Raw genomic sequence first — 16,647 nt, forward strand, 5'->3', positions numbered from 1 at the left:
AGAGAAATTCCAGCAAACTCAGTCTTTATTGCTTAAAGCTCTTAACTTCTACTGTGCTGGTGAATTGGCTTGAATAATCTAGAAAAGGCCCCCTACTCCGTAATTTCTTCTATCCCTGTAGATACAGTGCTGGCTGTCAGCAAGCAGCTAGTTGACTCTCATCTCATCAGCTCTTGCAAGGCCCTCTAGATCAAAGTTTGAAGGCTCCCCAGAGCACGAATGCTCCTAGCTTTAAAAAGTTTTCCGGATTCTGCTCGTGTCCCCTGCTTCTGTCTCCAAGATATGTGATTTCTATACCTGGAGTAGAGGCAGTGGAGTGGATAAATTAATAGAATACACTAGAATGTGGATGTAGGGTGGGTGATCAAATTATTATTAAGGATATCATATTCATGTCCCATTAGGTGGCTAATAATAATAAACTGATCTGGATATAATGAATTGTGTTTACATGGAAAAAATGAGGGAAATCTTTAACCATAGTATATTTATTTTTGTATTTTATGGTATAACTACATTTGAGAGTTACTGTTTGTTTGTGTGTTTTTTTTAAGATTGTATTCCTGATCTGAAGTTTTGCTTGGGAGGCACTAGGGTATTTCTTGAACAATGCGGAGTATTTAGCTAGTGAAGATGAAAAAGGTCCTTGACTGGCCCTTTGTAAATAGCACCAAAGACGACCCAAGAATAGGCACCTGTAATCATCAGACTCTTCATAAACTTTCAGTAGATAGTGTCTATGCAAAAATATTACAGCAGTTTTAATCCCTTGCCACTTTTTATCTGTGTATCAGTTTGTGCTATTTAGTTGGCACATTCATTTTATCAGTATGGCTTTTAATGATTGACCTCTATTTGTACTAGTAAACTATGGCCATAGCCCTAAAATATTTGGTTCATTTTTATTTGACTAGGGTGGTGGAGAAAATAACCTGAAGAGTCATAGTCGCACTAACAGTGGTATTAGTTCAGCAAGTGGTGGAAGCACAGAGCCCACAACTCCTGATAGTGAAAGACCTGCTCAAGCTCTCCTAAGAGATTATGGTAAGCCATGCTTGTTTTTGTGAAATCCAAAGTTTCTAGAATAACTTTTAATGTCTAGATTATAAAACAAACTAGCAAAATATTTTTATGATCATACTTTATGTATTTAAGCATAGTATATAGGCTGTTAGTATAAAGATTAAGAAAATGCGAATCTTATAAATTTAACTCTGTAACTTTTAGTAGTTAGATTCTGGGTAGTTTTAGATTTTATAAATGATTATAATGGGTGGTCAGGAAACATTTCTAAATTCTGTACCAGATATTGGTAACACAGAGTCAAATAGGATGTGGCAGAGTCAGCCAGTACATCAGTTATTGCAGTGTATTAAGGATGTGTGGTGGGAAATACATGAGATGGGAATCCAGAGGAAAATCTCTGCCTTTGTACTTGAAACCTATATACCTTACTATATATCTGGCTAGATTTCTCAGTCACAAATTTTAAGTAAGAGTAAGGAAATAGTTGCCAGAAGAAACTCCTATTCAGTGGTGTCCTTTGCCCTGGACAATTACTTTGTGGTTCTCGGAGTTTATGGGTGCCTTTATGTTTTTATACACAAATAATAGTGTTTTGAATCTGTGTTAATCTAACTAGATTGGAATGAAATTTAGATCCTTAGATGTGAGTTTAATTTTTTAATCATAAGTATCCTTGAGCATGTCAGATATAAGGCATTACGTAGATAGTAAACACATTTAAATACTACATTTAAATTGTTGTCTTACTCATTATGCTCATGGGTTTAAGATTATTATAGGTGAAAAATTATTTATTTTTCATGCTTTCTAAAACACTTTGACACTAAATAAATTTTTGCATTGTATGTGTTCTAATATAAGTGTTTGAAGTGGTTACTATTTGTTTCAGCATTTTGAACCGGTGTTAGTGAAGTCTGCTTGTAATGTTGTAAAATATTTTTTACTAAGAAATCCAGATTTGTGTTAGTGTCGCATGAATGTGTCTCTTTAATGATCATTCCTTTTTCTGTTGTCACTGCCCACTTTCTGATAGGATCGACAGGTATAATGTCCCTAAAGCTTCCTTTATCAATTTAATTCAATTTAATTTATTATCAGCTTAGTAGTAGTTGCTTTTAAATATAGAATTGGAGGCCAAATAAAAACACAATCACTTGGTTATTTAATTTTTTTAGAAGTGTCAAAGTATTCTTGAGTTAAATGTTAACAATGTGTTTAAAAAGCAAATGCATGTGATTTTTGATTGCTTAACCCCTGAAAATAATTTTAGTAGCTGCTTTAGGATAATTCCCCAGTGTCTGAGAAGATTCTGAGATTTGAATTTTTCCCTCTATATAAAATTTCAAGGAAATAATTGATAGCCTTTCATTGTTTTGTTTTGTTTTTGAAAAAGTAACTCTGTGAGTTAATGTAGAAATTTAAAATTTTATATTGTTATAAGAATGATATTGAAATTACTAAATCCCAGTGGATGTCTATATGAAAGTACCTGATCTGGGAACTAGAAGCTGCTCTTGTCCAGTGTGTGCCCTGTGCACTGTTTTTCAGTCAGGCCAGTGGGGCGGGGAGCCTAGCACTGTGTGGGTGCCCATCGTGCTCACTGTGGCTGCTTGGTCTGTGCCTGATGGAATGCTATGCTTCTCGTTACTAATGCTTAGTTGTTTTCCCTCCCTGTGGGGTGTGGCATTGGGGTTATATCCTAGCTCTTAATACAGATTCAGCTGCTGGGCTACTGATTCGCAGCATTCATCTCGTCACCCAAAGACTCAACTCCCAGTGGCGACCAGACATGAGCATATCATTGGCAGCTCTGGAGCTCCTCTCTGGCTTGGCAAAGGTGAGAAGGACAGTCCTTTTATGTTAGCCCAGCAGGCTAGGACCATGGCTCTGTTTTCTGTATATCCTGACGCCTTGAGTGTGGGTATCACAGTGTTGGTTTATACTCAAACATAGTTTATATTCAGAGTGTGCAAGAGTGAGCCTCCAAGTGAGATTTTACAAAATGAACTTCACTTTTTTTTTACTTAGTATTTTTTATACTGTTTTAAAATCTGCAGCGTGGCATTTTGTGCCATTATAGAATAGGATCACTTAATTTTAATAAATACAGATTTGGTAAAGGAAGAGTGATTCTTCTAAAATATGTCATTTTGGACTGTAACTCTTCCATCTTCCATTATCAGAGACAGGTGAAAACTGGCTAGACTTTTACTTTCACAGCTATTCAATTTTGTGGAACCTTAGAGTTGGGTGGCCATTTGCACTTCTCTAAGTATTTTCTTTTTTATTGAAGTGAAATTTATAAAATTAACAATTGGAAGCTGAAGAATTAAGTGGCTGTTTAGTACATTTGTAATGTTTAACCGCCACCTCTATCTAGTTCCAAAACACTTTCATCACCCCCAGAAGAAAATCCACACTCAGCAGCATTTGCTTTCTGGGCTCCCCTCTCCACAATCTCTGGTGACCACCAGCCTCTATGGATTTACCTGTTCTGGACACTTCAAATAAATTAAATCACACAATATGTGATCTTTTGTGCCTGGCCTCTTTTACTTAACATGTTTTTGAGGTTCATTTATGTTATAGAATATGCTAGAATTTCATTTCCTTTACGGCTGCATAATATTCCATTGTATTTATATGTACCAGTTTGTCTACTCACTCATTTGTTGAGGCACATTTGAGCTATTATGAATAGTGCTGCTATGAACATGCATGTACATTCATTTGTTTGAATACCAATTTTCAGTTATGTTGGGTATATACCTGGTAGTTGAATTCCTGGGTTATATGGTAATTCTGTATTTAACTTTTTGGGGAGCTGCCAAATGGTTTTCCACAGAGATGTATGGGGTTCTAGTTTTTCCACATCCTCACTCATCATCTAAGTGCTTTCTTTTATGTAAAACCGGCAGGACTATCTTGTGAATAATAATTCCTTCTGTTGTAAAGATCAAATGAAACGAGAGGAAATATGTAAAACACTTTGTGAACAAAAGGGTGATATGCAGATACTGTCTGAGATGATAAAATTCATACCCTTGTTTTACAGATGTGGGGACAGGTGGTAAAGGTTGTGATTTACCTAAGTCCTGAGAAACAAAATGGGCTAGAAAACCTAAGGTGTTCTTACCACCACTTAGAGATTACCTCAAAGATTTTCAGAGATGGGTGTAATGGCCATAGTGTTGTGAGGAACAGTTACTGATGTAGAAAGTAAGACTATTCATTCATGAGACTTGCAGGACCACACTGTCTTTGAGGGCAAGGCACTGTTTCCTGTGACATTGTGGATAAATCTTAAAATAATTATGCTAGTTAACTTTTAGTGACAGCAGATCAGCAGTCATCTAGAGAGGAGGATAAAAGGAGCCGGAGGAAGGATTACAAACTACATGAGATTTTGGGGATGATGGATATATCCACTATCTTGATTGTGGTGATAGTTCACAGATACATACTTAAGCCAAAATTTACTAAAGTGTACACTTTAAATATGTCTAGATTACTGTATATTGATTATACCTCTGGACAGCTGCATAGACTTTGTAGCCCCTAGAACATCATTGTGGGATTGGATTAGAGGGTTCAAAAAAGGTGTACATGTTCTATTGCTAGCTATTCTTTTGATCTCTGGCAATGGTGAGTAGATGCATCCTAAGAGTTTAGGTTTTAGGGCATGAAAAAATATATTAAAATGAAGTACTATTTTAAGATTTAAAAATGCCCTCTGTTTTTATTTAGAGTATTATAATACCTCTGAAATAGTCTGATTTCCTATATAAATAATGTTTTAGAAGCAAGGTTTCCTGTGGTGTGTTAGATTCTCAGAAAGGCCAGGCCTCAGTACAGATGCTTTAAAATTGGTTTCATGGTTTCTGGCTAACTGTGTTCCTCATATGAATATGCTCAGGTGAAGGTGATGGTTGATTCCGGAGACCGGAAGCGAGCCATCAGTTCTGTGTGCAGCTACATTGTGTACCAATGTAGTCGGCCAGCTCCTCATCACTCCCGGGACCTGCACTCCATGATAGTGGCAGCTTTTCAGTGTCTCTGTGTCTGGCTGACAGAGCATCCTGATATGCTTGATGAAAAGGTTAGTTTGCTATATCTTAAACAGTAAATAGAAATAAAATGTAGGTTGGGAAAATATCTTTAAAAAGAGATTATGTAAATGTAAGTACTATATTGCATACTTTAAACTGAATATACTTGTTATATTTCAGAACACTTATTCTTTTGAGCACAATTCAAAAACTGTCATACATATATTTGGTTGCAAATGAACCCATAGGGAAATTCTATTAAAACATGAGGACTTGCCCTGACCGGTTTGGCTCAGTGGATAGAGTGTCGGCCTGCGGACTCAAGGGTCCCAGGTTCGATTCTGGTCAAGGGCAAGTACCTTGGTTGTAGGCACATCCCCAGTGGGGGGTGTGCAGGAGGCAGCTGATTGATATTTCTCTCTCATCAGTGTTTCTGGCTCTCCCTTCCTCTCTGTAAAAAAAAAACAAAACAAACAAACAAACAAAAAACCAATAAAATATATTTTTTAAAAAGATGAGGACTTGACTCATTTACTTGAGTTGTTCTTTTTTTTTTTTTTTTTTTTTAAATCCTTTCCTAAGGATATTTTCCCAATGATTTTTGGAGAGAGTGGGGGGGGGGGGGGGGCCACAGAGAGACAAAAACATCAATGTGAGAGAGACGCATCAATAGGTTGCCTCCCACACATGCTCTGACCATGGTCAGGGATCAAGCCTACAATTGAGGTACCTGCCCTTGACCAGAATTGAACCTGAGTCCCTTAGTCATTGTCTCAATGCTCTATCCACTGAGCCAAACTGGCTAGGGTGGGAATGTTCTTTCTTAAAAGGGTGAGAGCTTTGAGATGGCCAGAAGGCGCTTTGGTAGTTGATAGCCAGGCTGCCAACCTAAAGCAAGGCTGGTCTGTAAAGGTTGCTTGTATCTAAAAATTTCATTTTACACATGTTTCCCTGCTTTTTGGGGGGCACATTATTCTGTGTAATATTTTTCTTATGGGGATGCAGGCAGTTAGAGTGAATTCACAGTGAAAATAAAAGAAGAAGTATTAAGCATAGAGGATATTTACTTAGAGCCTTATACAGTTTAAAAATAATTCTGTTTATTAAATCTTAGTCATTTTCATTAAGGCTTCTAAAGTTATGATACCAGAAATTGCTTAAAACTGTCAATAACTGATGAACTTCCCTTTGGGTAACCTAGCATGTTTTAAACCATCCACGTTTAATAGATTACAGTTACATTTCTTTCATTGGGCTCTCAATGATTTATATAGTCTGAGGTAATTTTACAAGAACTATGACTAATAAAATTGAATTGAATTTATCATTCCTTACTATCTTAACTCTGAACACTCAAATTTATTTAAAAAATTATGAAATTTATATACACCTATTAAAAAAAATGAGAAAGAAACTAGAGCCTTACTACCAGAATATAACCACTATTAACAGTTGATATGTTTCCTTGTCTTATAAGATAGGTGTATTATCAAAACTGATTTGCCTTTCCTGCTTCTAGGACTGTCTTAAGGAAGTACTGGAGATTGTGGAACTGGGTATTTCTGGAAGTAAGTCCAAGAGCAGTGAGCAAGAGGTCAAGTACAAAGGAGATAAGGAGCCAAACCCTGCTTCTATGAGGGTAAAGGATGCTGCTGAAGCCACCCTAACATGGTATGAAAATGACTGCATAGGGAATATGCCTAGAAATTTATTGGGGTTAGCTGTAATCCTTGTTTTTCCTCCTCCTCAGTTTTTTAGCATTAAGGGTACAACCACTTTAGGATACGTTTTCTACAGAAATAAACTAGGAAATAAAATGTCTTTTTTTTTTCTTCTATGTTGATTGACATTAATTCAGGTCATACCATATTAGAGTTGGAAAGGATCTTGGGAGAGCTTAATCCCATGTCCTGACTTGATGGCTGCATCCAGAGACAGGATCTGTCTGGGTCACACTGTCAGGCTTCTTGCTTTCTAGCTCAGTGGTCTGTATTCTCTGCTACACCATTTATATTATATATTAAAGATTCATTTATCCAAGTTTTATGAACTAGTAATAGGATCACAATGAAAAATCATATTTACCACCCTCAGAGAGCTTCTTATCCACTAGGGAAGGAAAGATAAAACACAAGTAGCTGTACTATTACATAGACAATAAGTGCTCAAAGAGAAGGAAATGCAAATAAAATGCTGGGGAGTTGGAAGGAGGAAATGAATACTCCCAGATATGGGCAAATCGAAGTAAGATTCCTGGGGAAAATGACATTGGACCTAACTTTTAGAGGATTAGTAACGTTTGAGCTGTAAGCCAGACTCCAGGTTGGGTACGTCAGCAAGAGAAGATTCCTGTTCAGTATTTTAGTAGTGAAGGAATGGAGATAGGTTGGTAAAAAGTAGCAGAAAGAGTTGAGAGAGTTTGTGTTTGGCTGATAAGTGATGAAAGTAGAAGAATGTAAAGAAGGCAGTTTAGGCACATTTATGAACTGTGAGGAAGAGCTAAGTGGAGAAAATTAGGTTGAATCAGTACAGATGGAAAGATGGTGCTTACCACAGGATAAATGTAGGTGAAGACCCAGACAAAGATAAAAGCAGGAAGGAGCAATGTCAAGTCAGTCTGGGTTGGCTCATTTTGGGCTTAGTAATGTGGTAGATAAGAATGCTTGAATATAGGCACATAAATCAGCCCTTACCAAGATCTCTGAATCTTTTGAGTTCAGTGGTGTGTTGGTAACTTACATACAATAAATAGGATTTATTTCTGTTTCTCATGGGCTTAGAGCATTCAGTAGTTTTAGAAGTATGCTCACTTTAGTCCTGTTACTGTGCTAATGCTGGTTCTCAGTGACTTTGTGAAGGTTTGGCTAATAGCTTGAAAATCAGAAAAATATGAATGAGTACTAGAAATAATAAACATTGCAAGAGAAGACCACAGTTGAGATTGCCTGGATGGCTTTCCCCCCTTGAGGTACCAATAGAAATAGATTCAAAAGCATTATAAAAGAAGAAAGCCCTGGGATGCCACTCTCGAACCTAGTCTCGTCTCTCCTGGCAGCTTTTCCAACAGTATCTCTCGTTTCCCATCTTGAAGAGTGCCTTGGATGGTGCTATCATCATGAAATGTGTCCAAAACCAAATTTCTCTGTTCCTTTACAGTTATAGCTTTAGGTACCTGTCACTGCTGTTTTCCAGCTATACACACAGAACTTTGGCTTTTTTTCTTATTTATATGTCATTCCCCATATGAAGCTAGTGACTGAGTCCAATAAACTTTACTTTCAAAAGTGTTTCCTCCATTTCCTCTCACCTCAGATAGCATCTTGGTTGAGACCCTTTCTTCTTGCCTGATTTTCCTGTTTTCAATCTCTTCTCTTTCTGGTTCATTTTGCATTCTATTGCTGAACTTCTTATTCTACTGCTGGAGTGATAGAAAATTGAATATTCTGTGAATGAATGTGGTCTGGTTTTCAAGGATCTCCTTATTCTTTCCCCACTTGAACTGTCTGATCTTTCCCAGCACATCCGTTTTGCCATGAAAGCCACTCATGGCCGTGACAGGGCAAACTCATATCTGTTTATATACCACCCCTGGTTTTCAGGACTTCCCTCTTCTCTAGGCCACATCTTTCATTGTTCAGTGCTCACCTCAAATCTGGCTACCTCCATGGGACCTTCTTTGGTTGTTCTGCCTCTGCATGATGACTTTTCTGTTCCTGGATGCCCATTCAGTCTGACCCTGCTGTAGAGCACGGAATCTCATACCTGGTTATGTTTGATACATGCCAGTGTTCTTCACACCGTGCTCAGTGCTGAGCACACAGTAGACAATTATGGAATATAGATTGCCTGCTTGTATTCCAGCCCCCCCTTGGTGTACTAATATAAATCCAGAATTAGGGCTCTTGGGAGTCATTTCAGCAGACCCTCTGCTTAAGTCGCTTTAAGACAGACTTGTTATTTAGCTTCTGATTCTGGGATATCTGACCCCCAAGTTTACCCATTTCATTTTAATTGTTAAAAACCTGATGTTTACATTGAACTGAAATCTCTCCCACTTTAACTTCTGCTCATTGGTTCTGATTCAAAGTTTTTTTTCTAAACAGTATGTCTGAAAGACAAGGTTCGTTTTCTGATTCATTTCTGCCAGTACTTTCAACTATTTTTTATATGACAGGGGAACCAAGTACCTTTGTCATCCTGGTCATTCTCCTTTGAATGGTGTAGGTTTGACTATGCACTTCTTAAAGATCATTTGCTGAATATAATATGCTAGATGTGAACTGATATTTTAGACTGCAAAATATTATATTTTCATTTAAATGTACTTGGAGACTACATTGGATTTTTGGTAACCTATTGATTTGCATTAATTCTGCAAAATCTTTAGTCTTTTATCTGTTTGAGGGCATTTGGATGTACAGAATTTTATATTTAAATCTGAAATTTTTTTCCTGCAAGGTTTGCTTTATTTATTTATTTATTTAGTTAGTTAGTTAGTTAGTTATTTTAGTCCTTTATGATTCTTTTGGATTTCAGCTTTGATATATTAACTCTGCAGCTCAACTTTTGGTCAACTACAGATTTAATGAGCCTACCTTGTGTGTCCTAATCAAAGACTGATAAAAATATTGAAGGAAGGTAAACTCACAAAGCACATCATAGGAAATTTTCCTTCAGGTTCACAGGTATTTTAAAATCTTATCTGTAGGTTTATCATGGTACACTCAAATACTCGCATGTCTTGATTTCAAGATACGTCTCTGCCTTTCCAGTTTAGTCACCATCAAGAAGAGAAAATGTGGTTAGGCTGGTGAGATTTGATCTTAGTAACCTATTCCCTGGTGAGCAACCTATTTGATAATGTCTTAGAACCTTGCATAGAACACAAGCAAGCTCACACGATTCATATGCTTTGTGACAGCCATCTTTGTCCCGTTTTAGAAAACCAAAGCCACATGTTCCCATTACTGGTACGTTATCTATAATCCAAAATCCTTAGGCTTGATCCATCATGAAATTTTCCTGGTCCTTGAAATTCTTAGTCCTCCTCTAAGGAAGAGAGAAAATAGAAGGAAAAAATATATGAGCAATGTTGCCTTTCATTATCAGAAATGTTTGAGTTCAATAATTAGAATTAAAGAAAAAGGGAGATGCCACTCAAGCTGAGGATTGAGATGATAAAAGTGGTGTTGGGAGGATTTTACCTTTCTAAATGAGTTGCATATGAAGAGTCAGGTAATAATACTAGGACCGCAAGATAAAATCTTACGTTTTCATTACAAGATAAATTCTCTCTGTGATTCAATTTCTTCATTATAAAATGGGAATAATAGTGCTATCTATCTCATAGGGTTGCTATGGTAACTAAATAAAATGTGTGAAGTGTTTAGATCAGTGCCTGGCACAAGTGAGTGGTATGTATGTTATTTGTTGAATGAATGCAAAAATCTCTATGAATATAAACATTTCTGAATGTTAAGGCCTGATCAGTTAAATTCTAATGTCCAAATCAGTTCTTTTATATATTCTCATTTGATAATTATAGCAGTTTTGCAAATTGTAACTATTAATGCATCAAGTTTCTTATCTGGAAAAAGGATAATATCTACTCTGCTCTTTTAATGTTCACTTATCTCTTCTGAGCCAGAGTTTCCTCATCTGAAAAGTTGAGGGGATTTGGTTTATCCTTTTCTAGCTCTAGAATGCTTTTGCTAGCATAATTTTGAAAGCTGAAACACACAAAATTTTTAATGTATCTTTATCTTTAGCTGCTTTGGAAGTATGATTATGATTAGGTTCCCTGGGTAGCAAACTCAGAGAGAGAAATTTACTTGCAAAAAAGTTTATTGGAAAGTGCTCTCAGGATCACCCCCTATGAGGGAGTGAAGGAAGTAATATTCACTGGAACTGAGTTGGCCCTTCAGAGTTCTCTGAAGTTGGGGCAAGGGGGCTGACACTTTGTACCCCTGCATCACCCCTTCATTGGATATGGACTGTCCCATGAGGTAGCTGTGATCTTAGGTGAGGTGGTTCTTGTTGGCCAAGGGCACCTCCTGGAAAGGGATTAGCTGAAAGTTGTGACCACCATCTTCCTGCAACTATGGGAGTGAATCTTTCAGTGGAGGCGGCAGTCTGGACAGCACATGAAGGCATCCACCACAAGCAGTAAATCTGACCTGTGAAGTGGAAGCATGGCCGGGTCAATTAAAATCAAAAGTGCAGAAGGACACATTGATACATGAGGTAAACTTAAGATTTTGCTTTGGGAATTAACTGTTATCTTTTGTATTCTCCATAGTATTATGCAGTTGCTTGGCGCATTTCCTTCACCCAGTGGTCCTGCCTCTCCTTGTAGTCTGGTGAATGAGACCACTTTGATTAAATACTCCAGGCTGCCAACCATAAACAAGCATAGCTTCCGGTACTTTGTCTTGGATAACAGTGTCATCCTGGCAATGCTGGAGCAGCCTCTTGGAAATGAACAGAGTAAGTTTCAGCACTTTGGGCTTTCTCCACTGCTGTGTCATCATGTCCACCAGTATGAGCAAGCTATTTCCTTCAGGGAAGGGAAGACTGCAAATTCTGAGCAATTGTGCATTTGTCAAGAAGATGTCTAGCTGTGGGATAACAGTGAGTGAAAAATGGAAGGTCAGAAAATGGAATATACATATTATATAGAATATGTATCTGAAAAATCAGAGAAGAGCTCTATAGTTTTATAAAATGTTTATTTTATTGGGCCATTTCTGTTATTGTTTTTTTACTGTGTTTAAAAATCATTATTACTTTTCCTTTCTTCTTGAACTTTAGATCCTGCCCCACTCCACAGTGTTCTATTTCAGTCACTGGTATCACCTTAAGAGGTGGAAATTTGAAGAGTCATCTTTGTCTTGCCTGGTTTTTTCTGTTATTCCCTTATATAATTGGTTTCTAAGTTTCCCCAGCGGCTCGTTTCTTTTCTCTTCTGGAGTTGGGCAATTATTAAAGGCCCCATCTATTCCATATTAAACTGCTCTCCCTGTATATTCAAATTGCAGGGCCTTATTATTTCTTACCTAGATTATTGCTGTGGTTTCCTATCTGGTCTGATACACTCTCCTTCCAATTGCAAAATTTATTACCCTTATATCCATCCTTCTTGCTGCTACCATTGTATTCATCTTCAGATACAGATCTGACCATGTCAGTGCCCTTTCGGAAACCCTTTAAGATTTTTCTGTGGACACAATATTCACTGTTTCCTGTTTTCCTCCCCTAAATATAAACCATCTCAAAGTATGTGATTACCACTGTAAGCAAGACTACTGAAAAGACATTTTTTTCCCTGATGTATGTAAAGCCATTATATAAAGGAAGCATGTTCTCAGAGAGACTCTTATTGCTGGAAAGGTAAAGGAATGTGAAGGTACAGAATCTGAGGGCATACAGGGCCCCAGGGAATCACCTAGTGTACAGTTCCCTTATATACAGGTGAAGAAACAGGCTTGTCCACTTGAGAAGTATGACTAGAACTAGAATCCAAATTTTCTGAACCTCCCACTACCACTTTGTTATCCTTGCCTCAGTGATAGGGTTTTCTCATTTAAAGATTTGCCTTTTTATCTTCGCAAAGGCCAACAGGTCTTAGAGTCCCATGAAAATTCTTGAGAGAATATATAAGTAGGATCTTATAAATTCATAAAAATGAAAAATTACACATTTCCCTGAAGTTCAGGGGTAAATGAATATCATCATAGATTTTCATCGTGTTGTGGTAAGACACAGAGATTTTAATTTGGAATAGATTTAATAATTATCCATTCCAGAAGTGTGAAAGGAAAAAAGAAGAAGGATCTAGGTTACTCAGGAAGTCCATCCTGAGTTCTTTACCTACCTTTTCCTGCCCCTGAACTTGCGGTGGGATGGAACAGTGCCTGCCTTCGGCAGACAGTTGTACACAAAAGCATGGGTGAATGTAGCAGCACTGCCACAACCAGTCTAGTCTCTCTTCCTGCATTTGGGTTATTCCCAACATTGGCCAGGACAGTGTTTCCCAAAAATGTGTATGCGTACCATTGGAGGTATGTGAGATGAAGTTAGTATTTTAATTAGCACACCAAAACTACGGTTTTCTATTTAAAGTGGACGTGTACAATTTCCTTTTAAAATAAATTTAAGCTTTTAAAAAAAAAAAAAAGGAAAAAGAGGGGTTCATATAAAATAAGACTACTTGGATATGAGAAACCACAGAGGTGGCACACAAAGGATGAAAGTTTGGGAAACACTGTGTTGGGCATTATTAGAAGCTCTGCAGTTGATAACAGGTGTATTTTAAATGATTATCTGAAATAAAACCTTTTACATCATTTTATTCTAGATGATTTTTTCCCCTCCGTCACTGTGCTGGTTCGGGGAATGTCTGGAAGACTTGCGTGGGCACAACAGCTTTGCCTTTTACCCAGAGGAGCAAAAGCAAATCAGAAGGTATCCATTAGAAGTTACAGGGAAGTGACTAAGAGTGAGTGTGTGGATATGTACGTGTGCATGTATGCACACTATGATTTAAAGGTTTAAAAGTTCCCACAAAAGCCACAGAAAAAGAAATATTTTTTACTCTAACCAGGGTCTTCGTCAGGGGCTTTACATCTGAATGATATTAGAAGCCTAGACTTTTAGATTCACTAATTACTCTTTAAAGACATCTTCAAGGCAGATGTATTTTTGAAAAGCTTTCCAGGTGATTCTGGTATCCACTTATAATTAAGAACTGTTCTGAACAATTGTATCCCCCCCGCCCCCCCCTCCCCCGTAATGTTAAATAAATATAATAAAACTCAGGTGCATGCCATATATGAGAAGTTTGGTTAGACCTTTGATCTCCCTGGTAACAGGACTTGTTTCAAATGATTTATTCCTATATAATTAGTAATGTGCTCTATAGTTTTTTTAATATGCTGTATAATTGAATAAAATCTTATTTTCAGGAGGCACAGTTTCTTTTCTTTTTTTAAGAAATATATTTTTATTGGTTTCAGAATGGGAGAGAGAGAAACATCAATGATGAAAGAGAATCATTGATCGGCTGCCTCCTGCACACCCTCTACTGGGTATTGAGCCCACAACCCAGGCATCTGCCCTTGACCAGAATCGAACCTGGGACCCTTCAGTCTGCTCTATCCACTGACCAAACCAGCTAGGGTGCAGTTTATTTTCTTTATAACATTTGTAATTTTGTGAATAAAATTTGCTCATGGGAGAAAATTAGAAAGTTCAGATATTAAAGAAATTTTAAATCACTTGTGTCCTCTTTGAAGTATATAGCCACTATTAATATTTGAGTAGATTTCCTTCCAGTCTTTTTTTCCTTTCTGTACACAATAATACTTAAATAGAATTTGAATCATTTTTTTTATACCGCACATAGTAATTTTTTACTTAGTTACTAAAAATTCTGTAAGACATGACTTAATGAAATTTCACCAGCATTTAAGGGCAATTAGAGTATGTGTCTTAAAACCATTTAATATCTTATGTCTTTGTTGGCTGAGGTGTGCTTATCTCTCTGGGAGGAGCACATGCAGCATCATGAGGCTCACATTCTGTCAGTAGTGTTTAAGCATTCAAGACTGAGAAGGAAGGAGGTTAGGAAAGGAACTAAAATTTATTGATGGTTTAATATGTGCCATATACATTTTTATTTAGTCCTTACATCTTTTTTAGATATAAAAACAAGTCTCCCAGCTTGTATATTTGAACAGTAGGGATTTAAAGCCATGAAGACCTAGATTTGGTGCCCATGCTCTTTCAGTTAAACTATAAGAAGATTCTAATTGCACTCCCTAAGTAGAGCTGTCCAGTGGACCTAAACTTGTACTTTATTCTATGGAATGATTTAAGAAGTTTTGGGGAAGAAGAAAATTTGAGCCTTAAGCTCTGAAATGCCTCACCCATTGGTTTTCCAAATGAACACAAGAGATTCAGGCCTGGGCAGTAGAGGTACAGAACCCATTTATCAGTCACAAAACCCATAATAATTTGATAAACAATCTAACAAATATACAACAGAGTGCACCAGTACACAGGCTATTTATCAAAGGTAATTGCAGATTCTTACTGAGTTCTTGTATTATGTAATCCTAGAGAAACATAGGCATCTAAGAGATTAGGGAAATCATTATAGATGGCACCAAACATAATAAACATAATGTTATTTGTTTTCTTTTAATAGCTTTTTGTGCCTGAACCTCGTCCAGTTCCTAAAAATAATGTTGGATTTAAATATACTGTGAAACATCGGCCGTTTCCTGAAGAAGTGGATAAGATTCCTTTTGTGAAAGCAGATCTGAGCATTCCGGATTTGCATGAAATCGTCACTGAAGAAGTAAGATAAATTATTGTCAGCTGTTGTTAAGAGAATGACTAGAAACATTCTTAAACAACTTCCAGGCTTAAGACACTGCCTTTTTTTAATATTACTAGAGGCGATTCATAAGATGATTTGGATCTCTGTCAACCAGGAGGTTATATAGTAAGACAAGTATAGATTGTGGCTGACTGAACAGAACTGGCTTCTCTTCGAGAGATGTCACTAGGCTGCATAGACTGGTTCATGGAGGTTTCAATCTTGTGGTGACATGATCAGACTTTAGTGGAAGACATTTGGAGAAAGGAGACCAATTCAGAAACTGATGACAATCCAGGCAGGAGAAAGGAAGGACTATCTCATTGGTAGTGGAAGTTAAAATATTGGAATGTATTGTAGAGGTAGGTCCACGCTGTCTTGATGAGGGAAGGAAAAGAGCCAAAGAACTTTAGATTTTTGAGCTTGAGTTTTAGTTGCGTTATAATTGAAAATATTGGTACCATTTATAGAAATCTGGGCATTAGGAAGAAGACAGGTTTGGGAAGACAGGAAAAATGTATTTGACTTTAGATTAATTCAGATAAGTAATTGGATTAAGTAATTGATATTTTAGTTCAAAGGAGAAGAATTTTAAGAAGTCGGAGATAAAGGTGTGTCAGGGCATGAGAGATGAGAAGGGCAGAAATGGAGGCTGCCTACCTTTTCAAATGCTAGGAAGATAAAGGAGAAGGAGCATTAAGAAGAAGCCCCAGGATTTTGGCATGAAATTGTAGCTGCCCTTTGAGAATAGGTTCAAAAGAGTATTAAAGTTGGCGAGAGAGTATAAGGAACTGTGGAGTGAAAGTTTAATGAGAGACAGTTGCCGGGACCGGTTTGGCTCAGTGGATAGAGCGTCGGCCTGCGGACTGAAAGGTCCCGGTTCGATTCCGGTCAAGGGCATGTACCTGGGTTGCGGGCACATCCCCAGTGGGGGGTGTGCAAGAGGCAGCTGGTCGATGTTTCTCTCTCATCGACGTTTCTGACTCTGTCCCTCTCAATTCCTCTCTGTAAAATCAATAAAATATTTAAAAAAAAAAAAAAGAAAAGAAAGTTTAATGAGAAACAGTGAATATAATTCATACTGTTAGCAGTAAAGGGAGGGATACAGAGTGGATAAAGCCTAGTATGAAAAGGAAAGGCTAGATTTTTTTCTTTTTCTTTTTTTCAAAAATATTTTTATTGATTTCAGAG

At 37.2% G+C, this 16,647-nt stretch overlaps 1 protein-coding gene across 2 annotated transcripts in view; it reads left to right on the forward strand.

Annotated features, from left to right (window-relative positions):
• The window catches only part of RALGAPB (Ral GTPase activating protein non-catalytic subunit beta), a 70,546-nt gene that overhangs the window by 33,535 nt on the left and 20,364 nt on the right, over positions 1 to 16,647 (forward strand). Inside the window, exons 15-21 of one of the 2 annotated variants that reach the window (XM_084887984.1) lie at positions 915 to 1,044; positions 2,730 to 2,863; positions 4,943 to 5,125; positions 6,595 to 6,746; positions 11,374 to 11,561; positions 13,432 to 13,538; positions 15,283 to 15,435. In XM_084887984.1, coding sequence (XP_084744110.1) covers positions 915 to 1,044; positions 2,730 to 2,863; positions 4,943 to 5,125; positions 6,595 to 6,746; positions 11,374 to 11,561; positions 13,432 to 13,538; positions 15,283 to 15,435 — 1,047 coding nt within the window. The remainder of the gene's footprint in view (positions 1 to 914; positions 1,045 to 2,729; positions 2,864 to 4,942; positions 5,126 to 6,594; positions 6,747 to 11,373; positions 11,562 to 13,431; positions 13,539 to 15,282; positions 15,436 to 16,647) is intronic. The other variant, XM_084887985.1, reaches the window with a different exon arrangement.

The sequence above is a fragment of the Pipistrellus hanaki genome (genome assembly GCF_964339955.1).
Source record: "Pipistrellus hanaki genome assembly, chromosome: 6".
Classification (NCBI taxonomy): domain Eukaryota; kingdom Metazoa; phylum Chordata; class Mammalia; order Chiroptera; family Vespertilionidae; genus Pipistrellus; species Pipistrellus hanaki.